General features: G+C 35.9%; 1 protein-coding gene across 1 annotated transcript; it reads right to left on the bottom strand.

Annotated features, from left to right (window-relative positions):
* Positions 1 to 249: 249 nt before the first annotated feature.
* Positions 250 to 18,106, bottom strand: LOC144851178 (uncharacterized). The gene is made up of 6 exons (XM_078708747.1): positions 17,953 to 18,106; positions 14,147 to 15,562; positions 4,856 to 5,116; positions 2,881 to 4,590; positions 2,212 to 2,478; positions 250 to 1,895 (listed from the first exon to the last, which is right to left on the bottom strand). The coding sequence occupies exons 1-5, from the start codon at positions 17,956 to 17,958 to the stop codon at positions 2,224 to 2,226; spliced, it is 3,648 nt and encodes a 1,215-aa protein (XP_078564873.1). The 5' UTR covers positions 17,959 to 18,106; the 3' UTR covers positions 250 to 1,895; positions 2,212 to 2,223.
* Positions 18,107 to 20,429: the final 2,323 nt, after the last annotated feature.

The raw sequence follows: 20,429 nt of genomic DNA, 5'->3' as shown, positions 1-20,429 counted from the left end.
GGTATAAATTGTGCAGTTATAACTTTGAATATCGACTGGTATGGCGAAATGCATATTTTCTCTTCTTTTATGTAACCGGGTAGATATAGAAAATATATAAGTTTATTATTATTACCAGTTAGCTAAACTGTCATGATCTCCTACGATAACTTAAGGTCCAAAGTTCAAACCATATCACAAATGTCATTTGATTTGAGCATTGACCTGTAGCGTATGCTTCACACAAAACAAGAATAATAATTCCAATAGTTTTGTACTTTTTTATTATTCAAATTTCACAATTATTCAACGTTGTGAAGAAATAGCAATATGGCGCCGCACCTATTTCTTAACTATTATGATTGTAATAAATGAGTAAATCTTGGAACATTTTATAAAATAAAAACTCAAATTAAAAGTGAAGTACAGAATTATATAATCTATGTTGTTAAAACAAGTGAAAATAGCTTATCAGGGTATTTAAATGTGAAAAGTTTGGTAAATAAAATTACGTTTAATTTGGTTACATTCATTTTGGTTTACAGTACTGTTTATATACGTTATATTAGCAATGGACGACCGGGCGATGGACGACCGGGCGATGGACGACCGGGCCACCGACTCACTGCGTCTATACGATTCTGAGTTCCATATATTTCATACCTTATTAAACACTACAACATCTAAGACCTAATTATGTCAAACAAAGTACAATGATTTAACAAATTTTGTGCGTAATTTTAAGTAAATTGGTTCCGAAGAAACATTAATATATAATATTATAAAACATACTAGTCTTTCAAGTATGACCAATCTAAGGTCCATGTGTGTTCAGAAAAGGGAGACCAGAACGGTACCACAATCATGGGTTTAAACAATTTGAGAAGACCCATTGGTATGGTGACCAACCTAAGGTCCAGGTGTCTGTAGAAAAGGGAGACCAGAACGGTACCACAAACCTGCTCTCAAACAAGACTAGTATATCTTATTCATATACAACTAGAAACATAGAGAAACTTAAAAACCCCGTCCATTATAATACAACCAATAATATAATTATTAACTATAAACTATCTGCTATATTTAATCAAAATATTTCGCACCTTTATATCTATACTTAATCAAGGTGTAAATTGATTTTTAAGGTGCATATATAATTATTTTTAAAAAACAACCGTAAAATTATTATCTAAAATCTGGAATGATCATTATACTAAGTATGAACTACCTACAGACTTAGACATACCAAAATATATGTTTATCCAATTACAGATGTATTTACAAGTTATTATTTTTTATCAATTTCATTCATATTTTTAAGAAAACAAGGCCATTTACAAATATTCAGATCTTTAAAATCTCCAAACTTGAATAAGTTTCTGGTAGTTTGATGATCAATATATGATACGTACAAAAGTTAAATATGAGTTTAAAAAAATGACAATATTTATATATTATTTCAACAGTGCATGAATAGATAAAGAATATAAATAGCAAGATTCCATGGGGAAAGGGTGATGCGGATATATACAGTCTAAGCTTAAATACAGTGCACTACATACTAAGTGAGGTACTTATGTTATATATAGTATTACTGAGTGGTCTTTGTGTCCTAAATTAAATGAATTTAATCTAGATCAGGTAGCAAAAAAAGTATTTTACAGACTTTTCAACTTAAAAACAAATCATGCACCAAGACATTTATGCTTGTGGAGAAAAAAGGTTGGAAGAAAAATATTTGTGGGTTTCTGGGACAAATTCTTGTACTGTATAACAACTGTACAAAGGAGCATTCAACACAAAACAAACATTATCCATCCATTTCACACTGGCCAATCAGGCTCCTGCATCTGATGTACGCTTGACAGTAACTCCATGACATCTTGACCAGGTACAACATATATATTTCAGCAGTACTGTAAGAGATAAGAAAAAGATAAATTAATATTGGAAGTTGTTCAACCATTATACCAATAAATAAGTCATTAGATGTTTTGCCCTACTCTGACTTTGTACTTTATACTAAGTACATTTGAGAATTTGAGAAGTAGTTCTCGGGTGGGACTCGAACCCACGACCTCCAGATCACTAGCCTGGAGGGCAAAACATCTAATTACTCAACTTCCTGATGCAAAACTACAATTACAATAAATAAGTCATTAAATAAATCAAATTCTATAATCAAATAGATCAAGGTGTCCCCTGAATAGAGCGGGGTTTTACTGTACATACCTACAAGAAATTTTAGAGCCTGAATCCTTTGACACACTGGTCGGATCGATCAGCCACCAGCAGGACTGGAGCGGTTCCGAGGCCAGCCTTCATCATGGTCAGACCACATGGCGACTTCATCTTGCTGTCTTCACCATTCACGCGGCAGATAAAGCGGCCGTCGCTGCTGTACATCAACACGGATGTTGTGGCACTAACAAAGATGTTGTCGCTGTCGTCCATGTAGACACCACGTGGGTTCAGGGCCTGGCCGCCACTTGGCATGACCTATTATAAAAGAGACGGTTTGAATGTTATACAATATCTTTGCTACTAAACGCTTCCATACACATGATGTAGTATCAAAATTATATTTCTAAAGATATAGCTATCAATTCTATAAATCTCTATACACATATACAGTATATAACAACTCTATTGAAAAGTATACTGGAATTCTATAGAATATATATAAAAGATATTATTACTGTATAGAGAAATCTTTAGAAACTCATTGCACTGGGAAGGTTTCAAACCATATTTTAAACTTGCTCTGAGTTGTGTATCTTTGCTAATAACCTATATAATTAATATTTTTGTGGGCATCAATTTTTAGAAGATAGTTTGAAAGTGTATTTGAATAGTAAAAGAAAATAAAGCCACTGTACGTTATATTAACAACTTCCTCACCTTGAATGCTTTAAGGAATCTGCCTTCAGCATCCAACAACTGGATCCTGCCGTTTCCTTCATCAGCAACAGCCATGAAGTTCCTAGAAGATGTCGCAATAAACCAAGGATTACTGAACTCTCCATCACCCTGACCACGTCGACCAACGGTCTTCAGCAGTTCACCTCCATTGCCGAACAACTTGATAGTCTGACCATCACCAACTGCGTATTTACCCGACTGGAACGAAGCCACACCAAGAGGACGAGACAGATCACTGCTTCCGAATCTCAGCTTCAAACTACGATCCATTCTGGTAACAAAGATTTGGTGGTTGTTGTAGTCAGAGCAGACAATCTCATTATTTGGAGTTGTCGCCAAACTGATCGGGCAGAACGGTTTCTCAAGACCTGCAAATGTAATTTGATCGTAGAACTTGCCAGCAATGTCTCTGATCAAGATTCGGTTGTTACCGTAATCTGCAATGGCATAGGTGTCATCCCACGCTTTAGTGACATCATGTGGTTGTTTCATGTCTTGCGAGTAATTGACGGTAACCTCCCATCGGCTACGGACTTCAAATTCCATTGGTGAGTCTCTGGTTGACTCGTCGAATAGCTTAGCATCTAGTCTGTATCGTCCAGGCGTATCAGGATTGAATGCAATACGGTAGTTACCATCACCAGTATCGACTGAATCAACGAGAGCCACGCCTTTTGAACCAGGGCGGGTCAACTCTGCTACGACTGGGGCACCACCTTGTTTCACTTCTAATCCATCATGTCCTACGGAACGGACTACAAAGACTTGCTCGGTTCCGATGAGCGGATAGGAACCGCTCGCCCTCTCCAGACGAGATTGGAAGGCAACGGCAGGTGTTGTTAGAACGTTTCCAAGCTTGAGCTTCACATTTTCATTGATGATTGACTTGAATCCGATGAAACTGTTTTCTTCTGGTTGACTCTTGAGTGGCACGTCGAGTTGCTCAATGATACGCTGTAAGGCGCTCTTCTTCGCAAACACGACATCACTGCGGTTTCCATAGGTCAACAAGTGACCGGTCTTTTCATAAGTATCATGAAGACTGTGCATGACCTCGCCAAAATTGTTAACTTGACGACGTAGTATATCTTTCTTTGATTTTGACTTCATCTTCAATTCTCTGATGAGCTCTTCTTTACGTTTGTCAATTGCTTCATGCATTCGTTCCGCATGTTCAACAATTTGATTTTCAACTCCTTTCTCTTCCTTCTCCAAGGTTTCGGCTACGGAACGTGTGCGTCCAGCTACCTCTTCGAAGGACTTCAAACGTTCGGCAAGTTTGTTACGGAGGCTGTCGATCTCCATGGCTTGTTTTTCGTAGACGTCCACAAGATTCATACGTTTGTGATCTTCGTGACCACATACCGCACATTTCATGCAGATGGGTACTTCACATACGGTACAAAAGAACTCCAACTCGCATCTTGGATGGTACGGGCAACTCGTCGGTTGCATCATGATCTTTTCTCGATCGGAGAGACTGTTGTATTCCTTCAGAGATATGATGCGATGGGTTTTGGTTCCACGCATGCGTTTATGCATCTTGGAGCACTCTGGACACAGTGGACATGGACAGTCAAGACACCTGTCGCTGGCGTCTTTATCGCAGCCATCGCAGTTAGGTACGTCATCTTTTGCGGTTCCTCCTTGCTCCACAAATTCAGAAAGATTGTGGATGAAATGGCTGTCCTGGAGAAATACAATAACATTTAAGAATGAATTACACATTTTTAAAAAAAGATGTCTTTATAAAAAATAAGCAATAATTTATTACAAAAAAATTTATTTTTTTGGCTATAATTTCAGAAGAAATTAAAGTGTTTATAGTAAATATTAAAATGTTTTAATTAATAACTTTAAATACATAAAAAGGAAAGCAAACGATACAATGCCACTCTCTTGTATGAACACAAATGCTTTATAGGTTAAAAAGTTGTTAATAACAATGACTTACTAGTAGGCCATCAACACCATCTGTCGACAGAGGGCAGTCTTTACGACACTGTGGACAAATCAATCGACCATCACTCTTCTTGACGTGCTGCTGGAGACATTCTCGGCAAAAGGCATGTAGACATGGTAACGATTTTGGGTTCTTCATGCGATTACGACACATGGAACAGTAGAGGAGGTTCTCCACATGTTTTGACGAGTTCATGGTGGGATTTGGTTTTGCTTGTCTACTGCTGGGAGCTTTACTATTCAGCCAAGGTTTCTGTTGAAGATACAATAAATAAATCCTGTTAAAAATAACATACATAATACTAAATAATTATAATTCATTCAAAAAGCTTTGTGGATTTCTTTTGCTTATTCCTCTAAACTTGCTCCTGTAGAATAAATATACTACTGTATGTATCAATTATTAGAAAACATAGAAAATGGACAGAAACAAATCAATAAACAATAATAATAGTAATATTACTAAAAAGATCATTATGACATCTACATAATAAAGGGGGAGATATGGGATATATTTTTTTATCATCACAATTATAAAGATTGTCACATTTAAAAAGGTTATTCTGATTGTGATTATGATAATATATTAAATATTATTGATTTAAATGGCATTATCAATGTGTACATCTTCCCATCAACATATCCTTTTAACAATGTAAAATGATGTATCACAAAACACAACATTTTAACCACCACTAAACTTTAATTAATAACCCCTCAGGTCCTGGTTCCCACTTTTTCCTAAGCACGACTGACTGTGCTCTTCGTGAAACAACAAGTGTCCCAGCAGTGAGAACATGCTTAGTTCCTATCAGCTAACGCAGCCTAGCGCCCATCATCATCGTCCATCTATGAACGATGTTTTACCTTACGAGAGCTCAACTTACCTGCTTACTATACCTATGGTTTTGCTCCATTGGCAAATAAAACCAAACAAAATAGTACAAAGAAACAGATAGTAGTACGAAATCGTTCCAACTAAATGGTAAAATACGCACCACAAAACAAGAGATGACACAGTAAGCTAAAACAATAGAAAAACGCTCCAGTCAGCTCGTTCATTCGTTGGGAAAGGTGGGAGATAAACAACGCCTACCAAATACCTAACTGATGACATCATCAATGAGTCCAACCATGTAGTAGATTTGAACAATATTTATTCATTACTCACGTTTCACAAATTTGTTTACATTCATAATTACTAAGCTGATCCAATTTTTCTGTATTATGTTTATAAATAATTACTCATGATTTGCTGGGATTTTGTTTATTAACAATTTTAGAGGAAAGAAGTTAAAATTGCAGTCTTTTTCTTGAGTGTGATATACCGGAAATACTTCCCGATGGTTACTCATAACGCACGCGAACACGCTTGTGGTTTTGGGTCATTGGGTCATGTGTACAAATAAACAATACAATCGAAATGTAAATAATGTTTTATTTTAAATAACGCGTAAAATCAGACTTATTTATAGTAAAATAATATGCATGAGAGAACAGGGCATGGTTACTTTAACCTTCGTAGTAAATTTATCTTTATTAATCATGCTTGTCCAAGGCCAGGATATCCAATAGGAGGCCTACCTCTCTATTGGATGAAATAGAACCAACATGGTACAGTACAAGCTATATATGTTCAGCTGCGATAACCGAACTATAAACAAAAACGTTTATTTACAAAACAAACAACTGGGCTAAAATATCATCTGTTTATTATAAACTGTAGTATACTGCATTGACTGTAGGCCTATAGATTTGTATAACGCTATATGAATACTGTTTATTTAGAGTAGTATAATAGGCCTACTTGGTGTCCGATAGTGTTGTAATTAATCCCAAAGGCTTTCCTATCCGGATGTAATCTAAAGTTTATGACGATGACGTCATCATGGAGCTAAGCTCGATGGTCTAAATAATCGATTCAATATGTATTTCACATTCATTGACTTTGTACAATCTATAGACAGATAAGAATGTAATACAGAGTTGTACCATGGAGCTATAAAACATTTTATAGCTCCATGTTGTATTTTGAGTAAATACAGATTCCGTAGTCCAAGTTTTAATATTACTCAGGGGACCACGGGTTATTAGATTATTACATATTATTTTGTCATCTTTCGGTTTATGCATTTATTCTTTATTTTGGATATTCATTCATTCATAACCATCTAAAAGATAAAATGTACTGGGCTCTAGCTCTATACAAATAAGATAATATAAATAATAATGCATGCTTTATTTACTAGGCATAGAAAATCATTCCATCTGCATGTTTAGAGTAGGCCTACAGCAAGGTCTGGTTTTCAACATTAGGCCGATGCGGTAGTATCATTATGTGCAGTTTATATATCATGGAGAAATATGCTATATATACAAATACAATATCGCATCTCTGTGGTTTATTATACTAAAATGGGTCGATTCTTTAAGACGCGCCGAGCAGCAATCTTTATATTATAGCCTATAATGGATATCATCTTTTAGGCGCGTAGTACAGAGTAAAAAGGTAAACATCATCAGTACAATCCATGTCATATATGTATGATATTTGACAATGGACTGTTAATGCTAAACAGTATAATTATGCTATATATCAATAAACTCATCATACCAGAGATAACTAAGTGGAAGTGTTATTTTAATGCACTTCTCCACAACAAAATAAAAAGCATGGTTGGTGCACGCCATTACTCGCCACACGCTTGTAGAGTTAATACGATAGAGGCCACGCCCGTCTTTCATAAAAGCAATAAAAATATTCGATTAAATTATGACTCACCGACATTGATAATGACATTGTATCCCAATTGCATATACAATGATTTTAAATATTCCTGTAGAAAAACGCTATAAAATACGGGTATTCACTCGTCTTGAGTATCTAGCGATCTCTCGCACTACAATGAAACTATCGCCTTAGGCACTGCGATCAAAATATGATAATTTTAACAATCAATACGTAACACACTTATATGCGTGATCAGATAAAGAGGTTTCGGTAAATGAAGTGAAATAAGTCTAATATAAATAAGAAAATAACTCGAAATAAATGAACCAGCAAATAATAATAAAATAACAGCAACTATCGCGAACTGTACAACACTATGCCTCGATATAACCCGGAAGTTTGGCTAAAATGAATCATTATTTAGGAATTTACTGTGGTACTATTGCTCAATAAATTACAAGTTCGCGTGTTTGTATACAGTATTTAATTTTGCACACGAGCCGTGGTTACTCAGTGGGCGCGTACGCATAATAAACCAATCAGTGGAGAGTGGAGTCACAGTGCTTAGCAACGAATGGCGGCGTCATCGAGGGCAGGAGAGGATACGCTATGTAATGTGTATATACCTAGTCAATAGACACTTTCTATCTGGACCTACTGTGGTGTATGTATGAAATAGTACATCCCTACATAATTATGTACGTTTTCTACCTGAACTTTATCTATAAATAATTTATTTTTTATGAAAAGTTCATTTGGAATCATGGCGTCCAGAGGGCGCTATTTAGAATCAGACTATCGGCTGCAAAGTGTACTGTTCAACTGTAATGCACTTTACTCACTACTAAACAACAAGCACGTATCTCTTCAAACCTGATTTACAACTATAGAATAAAATGTCCCAATGCAGCCATTAAAGTCCATCCACGTACTACAGCAATCCATTCAACAACAATGCTTATTATTATATTCATAATAAAGTCATGCCCCGTGATTATTGTTATTTTCCCATGGGGTTCTTGTTTACCGACTTCACAACATGTTTTTACATGCAGTGATTCCAAGCATACAGTAAGGGAAATACACTAAGTACACTCAGTAGTCTAAGTAACTCATCTATTGGTCCTCGGTCAGCCAGTCCTATCAACGAATTACTGTGTAAAAAGGCCTGTAAAGAATTCATTTTATTTTTTTCTATTCAAAAGCAATCATAACGGTACACAAATTAACAAAGAGACAAGTGAGGATGGGCATTTATTAAGAAGATTTTATAAAATTCAAATAATTATCACGATATCCTATCCTAGGGTAATCCTGTGCTGAGAAATACAAGACATTAAATTAATGACATCATCCGAGAATATCCATGTATCATGAGAATGCTTTGGAACATGAACATGGATCGGAATGTAATTTGTAATGGCAGAGGTTAGTTCCCGCTGAGAGGGGACGCTTAGCTCAAATTTCATACCCACATGCGTATGGATCTGTCCAATGAAAATGCTTATATAAATCAATATTTCTATTATTACACGATATGTTAGGTGCCTAGATGGATGATGAATGTTTAGCACGAAGCGATCGAATCGTCTTGTGATGATGTTGTTAATGGCGCGTGGGGAGGAGGATACACAGACGAATCCAGTTAAATAGGGAGAGGGGTGGGGTCGCGAATGTTGCAACGAAAATGTCAAAGGAAAAAATAAATATATTTCATTGTACAACTTTTCGGCCCACGAAATCCTGAATCCGTCATTACTGATACAATGACATGATTAAGGGCACCATACTACTGTAATGTATAGTGCATATCAAATAAGCAATAATAGTTTTAAAATAGATAAATACATTGTAGTAGGCCTACTCACCACCGGTATAATTTAGAACTGGAAATCGAATGGAAGCTATCAAGTTTAATACTGTCCTATTCAGGCCTAAGACTACAGTAAGACTACTGTATACTGAATACAATCAGGTAAAATCTAGATCAGGCGATCAATTATAGACTTGTGGTGGATCATAAAAAAATACCTGGCTTTGTATGATCATAGTTTGACAGAGTATAAGAAAGGACGACTTAAGTTAGACGCTACCATTTAGACAGACTAATCCTCACAACCATTGGTTCTAAGCAATGACTTTATAACCTCTGTGTGTCAATGCCTTTAAATACAAATCTAACACCCTTTAATTATAGCATATATCATGCTTCTTATTCGTTTTAATGGTTTTAAATCCAGAAGCAAGCAACTCTCATTCAATAAAAGTAATATGATATCAACAACAAAACAATGATTTAGACAAGGACAAGATAATAAATACCTAGTCTTTCTACTTAAAAGACTCCGACGGAAGTTCTTTAAGAATTGGTTCGGGTCACAGATTCTGAACAATTGTCTATACGTGCAAATACATACTTTATAATATAGATATTAATACGTTAATATAGCTGTATGATCCATTCTTAAGCAAGAGTGTTTGTTGTTCCATTAATAGAATTACTGTACCAACTGTACTTTAGAAAAGAGAGAAAATAATGAAAATGAAACGTGGTCCTCTTAAATATGGCCCTCACGTACTGAATGAAGAAATACTAACTTATTTCTCCATGCGTACTTGTACCCCTGTACTCAACACCAAGGAGGACGTAACGCCAAAGTAATTTGTCCAATCAAATACGAACATTTAGTCCAGATAATCTCTCGATTATTGCGATTGGTCAACCTATTTGCGATGCGCGTATATGTGTCCTTGCGCTACGTTACTAGCGGATCTAGTCAAAGAAAATGGATGCTCGTTCGGTTCCAACCATTCAAACGAGTTTTATATTGTATTTTTTACCTTAATCAATTCTAAAATTGACTCAAAATTTTATCCAACACGTCCGTCATACAAATGTCAAATATTGAATATTTTTTTAAATATTAGGATTTTTACCGTATTTTATTTTATACAATAATGGCCTACTTTACTGTGGCCTCTATGTGACTCTCCATTAATTCCTGCAATAAATTGGCGAGGAGCCCTGGTAGGCAAACAATACCACCAAACAAACGTGAATAGTTCAGTATTGTTCGTTCTTCTTTTTATTGAGTTGAGTAGAGCGTCTTTTGAAAATCGCCTATTGTGGTTGTAATGGTTGACGAAACATAAATTCAGTAGAAAAGGCTTGAAAAATAGCCTGACCGAGTACAGGCATGCTTGAATAAACAACCGGATGAAAAGAATGAAGGAAAAATTCATTCATGGTATTTTTATGATGTAGGCCTAGTGTATGATTCAAGCCCCGTTTCTTCTAGAAGCAAACACGGTGTTTGAACAGAACCTTACAATATTAATCATTACTGTTACTGGTATTACAAATCTACCGTGCTTTCCGCATAGTCATGATTTCAAAGCATATCGGCATAACTATATCCCACAATACATTCAGATATAATAAGTAACGGTAAAAGTAGCAAACACATTGTTCTGGTGTGAGTGAAAGGGGAGTGGCATCTTATAAGTTTTCAGTGGTATTACAGTAAAAGCATGCACTTAAAATAGGTCCAAATACATTATGTATAATATGTCCTAAATTATTATTAATATTCATGGGACTGGAAGCGTCTCACTGTACACATACAAACTACTATTTAATCTAAATAATGATGACCAGGCGAGTCACATGCTGTCATTTTGACCTAAATAATACCATCCCCCATTGGTGTACTGTAAAATAAAAGAGAGTCCATGCAGCGATAAATGTCAAATTAAGAATGAAGTTAGTGGACAGCCGGTGTGCATTTTTGGCCTATTCCACCACATGTAAACATTGCCAATGTTTAATCTATACATTTTGTTTTTGAACAAAATCAGAGATAAAATGCGATTTAATACACATCAATATTTCGACTGAATAATAATACAGTAAATCACAACTCAAAGTACCGATATTCTTTTTCGACTAAGATCGGTGCAAGATTATAATTGGGTACAAGATCGTCGACAAAAAGTGGCCGTTTTCATCTGGACTATTTATTGATATAATTTGCATTAAATTTGTTTTCAAATCTTTCTTCTCCCCTATTAATTTTTCCTATATTGTATAAAAATGCGTTATTGTTAAGTCAGAGTACTACACAAGTGGTCAGTTATGATAACTCGGCTGGACACGTACGTCTGGACCCTCTGGACCTAGTAGACCATGGAGTAATTACTCCATGAGTAGACCTACTACATGTACAAAAATACACTTGATCATAAACACACCAAAATGTTACCAGGATTAAGAACAATCTATATGTTTGCCACCTTTTTCAAATATCCGAAATAAATTGAGGAGGGGCGAATTACCGATGTTAACAAATCTCCGGAATGCGGGTGCAATTATTTTCGTCATCAAGGCCGATAAAAAAAACCCTTCATAACAATTTTCATATCTTTATATACCGTTTGAAAGCAATGATAACTAAGATAACCTATTAAGTGGTACTTAACGAGGTCATGATTGGTATGAAAATTTGTTAAGAAATTCGCCAAAACAATGTACAGTACTGTACTGTGTACTATCCCTGCGAACGAAGCTGTTACTACCAATTCAATGCAATTAGTACTCTGTGAAACCATGAAACATAACACTGCCTACCACAATGAGTCACTAATGTTAACTACATTATTGAATCTAATTTAGAACACAACAAATTGATTACATACCTGCAACCAAATATGACAAGAAACGTTCCCTAAATAATTTTGTTTTCGATTCCGGGTTCGAATTAGCCGGGTAGCAAAACTGAACCGCTGTCTACTTGAGCAGCTCTGGTGGTATGTGCGGTAGCTGCTAAACTAAAAGCGTCCCCTATTACGGGGATACCAAGCCTATCGCGATTAGTCAAGTGCACTTGCATGTTGCTGCCGGACTGCCACCACCAGACGGTATTGTGTCCGCCAGGTAAGCGAGAGACATTGTAAACACTGCCCTCAATCACCACAAGAAAGAATTTGGTTATTAAAAGATGGATCATGAAGGGCGGCAATCAACAACTTAATACAAAAAATGATAAATAAAATAGCTTTAACAAATTAAATATAGCTTTCTCTATCACTAATAAACCTTAAAGTATAATATCGGATGCACTAACACATATCTGTTGTCTCTCTATCACCTGTAAAATCGTGGAAGCCCATGGGACCTGTCAACATGTATATGTTGAAATAATTGAATATTGTACTAGTGTATCTATATAGTAAGAGTGAAGGCGATAGTCTTTAGTGTGAACCCGGCCCATATCATCTATCAAAGGCAAATATGACCATCCATTCTACACTTCTTATTCGTTATTGCCAAGAATACCAATCAATCAATCGTTCGATTTATAGCGCAATTCCAAACATACAAAAACAAAAAATTGGCATGAAACACCAAAGGGCGAAATCCCTAAAACTGGGTTCCTACTAGGACGCAACGCAAGGACGTAAACGCAACACAAACGATTTGACCAATTACAGTCGAATAAATCCATCGCTTGTGATTGGTCAAATCCCTCGTTGCGTTAGTCGTTGTGTTGCGTCTCTAGTGTGAACCAAGCATTAGATGTAAGTGTTCCTCTCTTATAATGTTCTGACATGTTCATAGAGCGCCATTTAATGTTTTAAGAAACCATAGTTGGTTGGTTATTTTCACTGTATTGAATATATGAACCAAAATGACAACCATTGACACGAAGTGAACTAAACCAAGCCAGTGTTTTTTAGAGCGTAAACTGTAAAAGACAAATCTCTATTATGATGCTAATACACATCAATTCATACGTTTACAAAATAAAACCCGCATTCAATTCAGCTCAATCAAAAGTTAAAACTACAGCTACGTGACTAAATCTAGCTTTTGTTCCATTTCTTTTGAAAGCAAATGAAGCCCACAAAACATAGTATTGATGAAGGTAAAAACGAAAGTGAAATACATTGAGGGCGCTAGTGTGATTACTCAATAAGTCATTCATCGAACAGCAATCTTGAGATCGAAAACAAGAGTTCTTCCCCCGAGGCAATATTAATGCTTATTATTATTCCATGTTTGGTGTACTTAATCTAAATTAATGTAAGTAATTGTTCCATCAAATCAGCGGCCAATAATATTTTATAATTTACGATGTTATCCATGCATTATTCAAACTCAATTGAAACATACTTTGATATGATATTAAGCCGAGCTGCAAGAGGACGGTTACATTTAGATTTAAAATAATAATTTTATATCTCCCTGATTAATTCTAGAGCTCTGTATGATGAAGACTCAATAATTGAATTTATTATAATAATAGAATTGTCAATAACCAATGTGGGTACTGAATAACATGGTATATTGAATGTTTAAATTCAAATGTCTGAGTCTGGGTGGTTTACCGTATATTTTAATTGAAACGTTCTCTTGCCATATAGAGTCTAGGCCTAATATTTTCATTACATTTATGCATCAACGTTGTGATTGATCAACTCGCTTGCGTTTGCGCATACGTCATCGCGTCGCGTCCATGGGAACCAAGTTAACTGACTATTTTTTACACCTACCTCATCGTCGTCGTCAGGCTCCTCTTCTCCATCTGATCGATGCCAGAGGACAATGAACCCTTGACTGACATCTAGATCACCTACGTCATCCTCCTCTTGTACGTATTGTTCTCTATAATCATCTTCATCCTCCTCCTGGTACCGGTAAACGCCACGCTCTTCAAAAACGCGTTGGTCATTTGCATAATGCGTTTCATTATCCTGATTTCGCGTCAACATTGCGTTGCTATAATCCTCGGTAGGCCTCCTGACAACATTGTCTAACATTGCAATCATTTCGTCCCTTTCTTTAAATCTGCTTTCAATTTCTTTTCTTTTTCGAATAGTTTCTTTATTTTCATTTTTTATTTCTTCATCATTGTCTTTTGTATAACTTTGTTTTTCAAAATGTTGTCGTATGTTTTCAAATAGTTCTTTATGTCTAGGCCTATCAGAAATGTCATTTCGTTGCACGTCATCACTAGTGTTATCAATAGCATGTTCATTTTCGCGCATCTCCGTTGTCGTTGTTTCTTCACTTACCAATTTAGCTTCATACGTTATTGTCTTTTCATTACGAGTTTCTTCGATTATTACAAATTTTCTATCATCGTAATATACCTCGTCACTTTCGAATTCCCCCTCTTCGAATTCATCATCGTCGAAATCATCATCGTCGAATTCGTCATCGTCAAATTCGTCATCGTCATCATCATCCACGTCATCATTATCATCAATATTGTCATGGTTGATATTATTCTCGTTTACTTTGTCGTTTTCTAAATGACATTGTTGTTTCTCTTCGTTCGTCACTGCGCGTTCGTCTACAACCTCTGGTTCGTTGAAGTGTACGCGCGGTTTGGCAGACGATTCCTCAGATGTCGTTTGATCTTTTTCCGGTTCCTGCCATTCTTCAAAACTAGCCATGGTCTTGATTTCACTCTGCCTGACGTCATCCATGTAAACAACCGCTTCGTATTGGACTGGTTCTTGCATCTCATCCTCCTCTTCATCCTCTTGTTTCTCCTTTTCATCAGTTCCTCCTAAGATTTCATCAATGTCATCGTCGTCGATTTCATCTCCGTCCTCATCAGACGAACTGCCACTAACAACTGTTGCGTCTTCTGCTCCCTCGAGGTCATCTGCTACATCATTTAAAGTCTTCTCGTCAAACGCTTCAGACTTGACGTCTCCATCAGTAGTCGAGTGGAGCTCTGATGCCTCCACAACGGTTACTTGACTGCTGGATTCAGACAGCTCCACGTCATCGTCAACCTCCAATGACTTGTTTCTGGCATCGAGTTTGTTCTCAGCGTCCATATACGGATGAGTCTGTTTCAGTGGAGTCGTGACGTCTTTCGTGTTCTTCGTATCGTCACCTGGCGTACTGGTTTGAGGGTGATCCACGCTCGTGCCATCATCGTCTTTCTCAGAACTCTGTGAAACCAAGACAATAAGGATGTTATACGGTATGATACCAATTGCTCAACTTAAGCACTGACTGCCTTTGTGCTTAAGGGCAGGGCCTGGGGTCCACCCATGGACCTATAAATTAGGTCTATGGTCCACCTATCAATAATATCTTTAAGAAAAATTGAGTCACTGCAGCCTAGGTTTTTAACTGCAGTTCACTCCCTTTCTAATGGATAAACAAAAACAATACGCGATAATTGATGTGATGGCAATTAAACGAGCAATTCGAATTTGGAAAAGCCAGAGTGATGTAGTAGGAAGAAAAATGAAGATATTGAGGAAAGAATTGAATGAACCTTTGATGAGTCAAGATAATATTTTTAGAATAAAACGAAGGAGCATCAAACCATGGAGGTTAAATTAGAATGTACACCTCCATGATCTAACGTGGATAAATGAAACAAAAGCCTACACGTTGTGTTTTGTACTCCAAGATTATGTTAACGCTCGACTGCCGATGGAATTGTTAATTCCAGTCGACAATACCGTGTTATTATCAATAAAGATAATATTCAAGAGCGTGAGAATAATTTGAACAATTCCAAATATGTATTCGTTAAATTTTACAATTTTTATCGTGATAGGCCTACTTCTAATATTTTTAAAACAATATTATTACTAATATTATTAATTCATTTATTATTATTAACACCACACCACCATTATTATTTCTATGTAGGGAGAATACAATATAATATTCGTATAATATTCATATTTAAAGTTAAAATATAATTTCATAATCGATAAGTAGGCTCATAAAACTGCAGTAAACATCAATTAAAAGTCTTAAACGTGTTCACGTATCACATTGTGTAACGTCGACTTTATTGAATAGACTGGGGTACCCCTGGTTTCTATTATTTTCCTACACAATAGGCAACAAGTCAACGTGGTTTGAAAGTCAATAGAAAGCGTCCCATTTGCCTTTCGTTTTAGGCATAAACAATCAAAATCGAATGTGCATTATGTAGGAGACATTTCCCATATTTATTTATCGCCTCGCACCACAGAGACCCCATATTTATTGTGTAATCCTGGCCTATACAGGCTCTAAAGTACCGTAATTTAAAAAATAGTGGCTACCGTGAGATACATTTACAGTTATGTACCAGTAGGGTCTATATATTACTGAATTGAGTATCTACCAAGACCTCATGAAAAGTGTTACAAAATTCATGCTGGATTAAACAACCAAGGAGAGCACAATTTCACTCTCCTTGAGTATACTTTAGTTTCCTCAATGAGCAAAGAATGAATTCTGACTTGACTGACTGTCGCCAACTATTTCACACAAAAACCCCTATTTAATCCAGTGGCCCAACAAGACATTAGTATGAATGTGACACGCCCACCTCCTGAAATCGTCACTCGACTAAACTATTTTGTATCGACCACCTTAACCTTCATTTAAATATATAATATTTATCACTTAGTCATAATAATGAAAAATTAATAATAAATATCAATAACCAATAGGAATATCATAATGACGTCATAACTACCATTGACACCTATGAAAATATTTTATTGATATTGTTGAGTTTACACGTGTGAGTGAAGATGTACTGAATTACGTAAGGTATGCACATAATCTTCTTAATCCCTGTACTATATTGCGGAAAACCGAACAACAATAGAAATAGCTCAATATATATCGTAGGCCTACTATTTTGGACGGATTTGTTTAAACATGGAATCCGTGAATCTATAGACCAATGTACATTGTATTTAGGCAATTCGTATTCAATTAAAAAGTGTCGCTGGGGTGTGACATTCTGATAAACAATATCGGTATAAAGGTTCCTCATCGTATTATAATCAAGGCCAGGATGAATACATGATTTCTCCCACTATTGTATAGAGTGTCATTAATAAAATGTGAAGTGAGGGCATTATGAGATGGGCAATGCAGGATTCTATAATTTGTTTCTAAAGCCCAATTTCTATCAAATAAGGTTCAATACTTGGTAATTACAATTTACACACCCTTATCCTCGTGTTTTCCCTGAAGAATCAATCCGGTAGTAAACGATTACCTTTAAGGCATGTTCAATTTTTGTTAACAAAATATTTCTAAAAAGAAATTTTGCTTGTAGTATTAATAATTTTTATTATAAACAGTATTACTCAGATTTACGGTAAATCTAAACAGCTCGATCATCACAAAGGGAACCACACGTCGGTGTAATCCTTGTGGGCATTGTTTAACGTTTAGGCCTCCGCGACTCACTGTCACGACGCACTATTGCCTTTAAAAGCAATATAAAATTCATTGCATTAAATAACAATAATGTACTTCATTAAGACTTAAAGAGGCTAGGCTAGTAAAAAAATTGATTTTTAACAATACCTACCTCCATGGTAATCAACAAACGCCGCCGAAGCCGATCGTATCAATTGGATATCGGTTGTGAATCGACAGGGCTAGAAATTATTGATGTGTAACTGGCTTGTTTACTCATCGACATCCCCACGAGTAATAACAAAGCGTACAATGAAAGGAATTACACAACGCCGCGTTGAACACTATAGCAGTACCGGGGTGTGAGTTGGCATGCTAATATAAACCCCCCACAAATTACTAAGCCAACACCACGTACTGTTACATTTACGTTCAAACCGTTATAGCTGTATTATCAGCCATGTAGATCATCGGCGTCGATCTAGATATACCAGTTGCATTAACAATATGCATGTTGGTTTGCTTGTTAATGTTTACATTGCTCGGTACAGTAGACAAATAATACACTACTTCTCACATCATTATTGTGACTTGAATCAATAAAAGAAATGTGAGACTATAGCAACACTATAAAAACAATCTATTGTTAATGTATAATCACAATGAATGATAGGCAAACAGTGTGTACCTGAAACGGAACGAAAATTTCAATTTTACCGGAGTGTTCCGCACCGGTTAAAAAAAAAATAGTCTAGGTCCTACACGGTGTACGATTCTGCTTAGTACTGATAAATAGTTCAACCTTTTGGCACATATGGCGTGCCATACGCATTGAGAAAATACTACAGTATCATAAAAATGTTTACTCTCGGATTTACCTAAAACCATTGATGGCGCTGTTATGAATTTACGTTATATCATAACTTACTGTATCAAACTCGAGCGAATACAAGTATCACAACCAATGCGACTCGTTCGTATCGCGTACTCAAATCCTATCTAACATGGACTTTGGTCCGTTGACGTTAAACAACTAATGTACTTAAAACAAAGAAGTATGCCCAGAGATAATGAACACATATTTAATATTTTTATTATGTCACATCTTTTTATTTATAATATATCACAAATATCATTTCGACAGAGGTAGTTACACTACAACTTACAAGAAAGTGGATTGTTACAAAATAAACACACAAAAAACAAAGCTGAGTCGTCACAGATACATTTGGAAAACAGTTATTTCTAACTCATCATCGAACGAACGGTCAACAAACAAATGAAAAAGCAAAAAAAAAAAATATAGACAAATTAGGAAGAGCTACCGTACGTGTGCAAATCATTTTCTCCTTTCTCCTCGCCAGTGACACGTTAGTTCTACAGAACTACAACATTCGAGTGTTATCACTCGACATATACACAACATCACATGTATTTTACTGTACCCTTTACATGTCAGAGTATAAATAAAGTTTTTGAATTGAATAAAATACACAATTTAGCGTAATGATTATAATGATATATTATGTTAATTGATAATGACGTCACTTGAGTAAATTTTGTGCCCAACATTGATGCGACAAAATATATAAACATAAGCGATATAATAATTATGCAAAAAAATGACGTTTCGTGACGTAATAGATGCGTATCTCGAACGTGATCAAAGCGTATACGTTCAGCATTACGGATATCACCAATCAGCAGGTTAGCTTACATTGTGTTGTACAACTATTTGTTATTCAAACAAAATTAAATTCCTACTATTTTTGTATAAGTAGGCATCCTAATTTAAATGTCATCCTTGGACAGCATCATAGAATTCGAGTCTAAGGACGAAAAAAACAAGTTTCAAATAGGCTAAATAATAAGTCAGTATTAATATAATCTAGTCTAAGTAGTTGACATAGGAAACGAGTTGCTTAGTATGTTAATGTTAGTTATACAATTATATAAAATGTATATAAATAATTCAAAAATGATTGCACAAAACCCATGTATTTATACAGTCCGTTGATGATAAATATAGCAGCACCTTCTTCGCTCGAGTTGTATACAAGCAGTATACACAAACAACAATCAATACAGTGCGCACCTTCTTCGCTCGAGTTGTATACAAGCAGTATACACAAACAACAATCAATACAGTGCGCACCTTCTTCGCTCGAGTTGTATACAAGCAGTATACACAAACAACAATCAATACAGTGCGCACCTTCTTCGCTCGAGTTGTATACAAGCAGTATACACAAACAACAATCAATACAGTGCGCACCTTCTTCGCTCGAGTTGTATACAAGCAGTATACACAAACAACAATCAATACAGTGCGCACCTTCTTCGCTCGAGTTGTATACAAGCAGTATACACAAACAACAATCAATACAGTGCGCACCTTCTTCGCTCGAGTTGTATACAAGCAGTATACACAAACAACAATCAATACAGTGCGCACCTTCTTCGCTCGAGTTGTATACAAGCAGTATACAGCAGTATACAAACACCAATAGATATTAGGCCTAGTTCAACTTATTTATAATATTATAACAAATCTTGTTTTCAACAATATTATATGCTATTTCATTTGTTCTTGTGCTCTAAAAGAATTGGTATGGAAGGCCACAGAAGCCAAAAATATTGAAGTACGTC

The sequence above is a fragment of the Antedon bifida genome, chromosome 8, assembly GCF_963402885.1.
Source record: "Antedon bifida chromosome 8, ecAntBifi1.1, whole genome shotgun sequence".
Classification (NCBI taxonomy): domain Eukaryota; kingdom Metazoa; phylum Echinodermata; class Crinoidea; order Comatulida; family Antedonidae; genus Antedon; species Antedon bifida.
The sequence above is the reverse complement of the archived record's forward strand: the minus strand, read 5'-3'. Positions and strand labels throughout refer to the sequence as shown.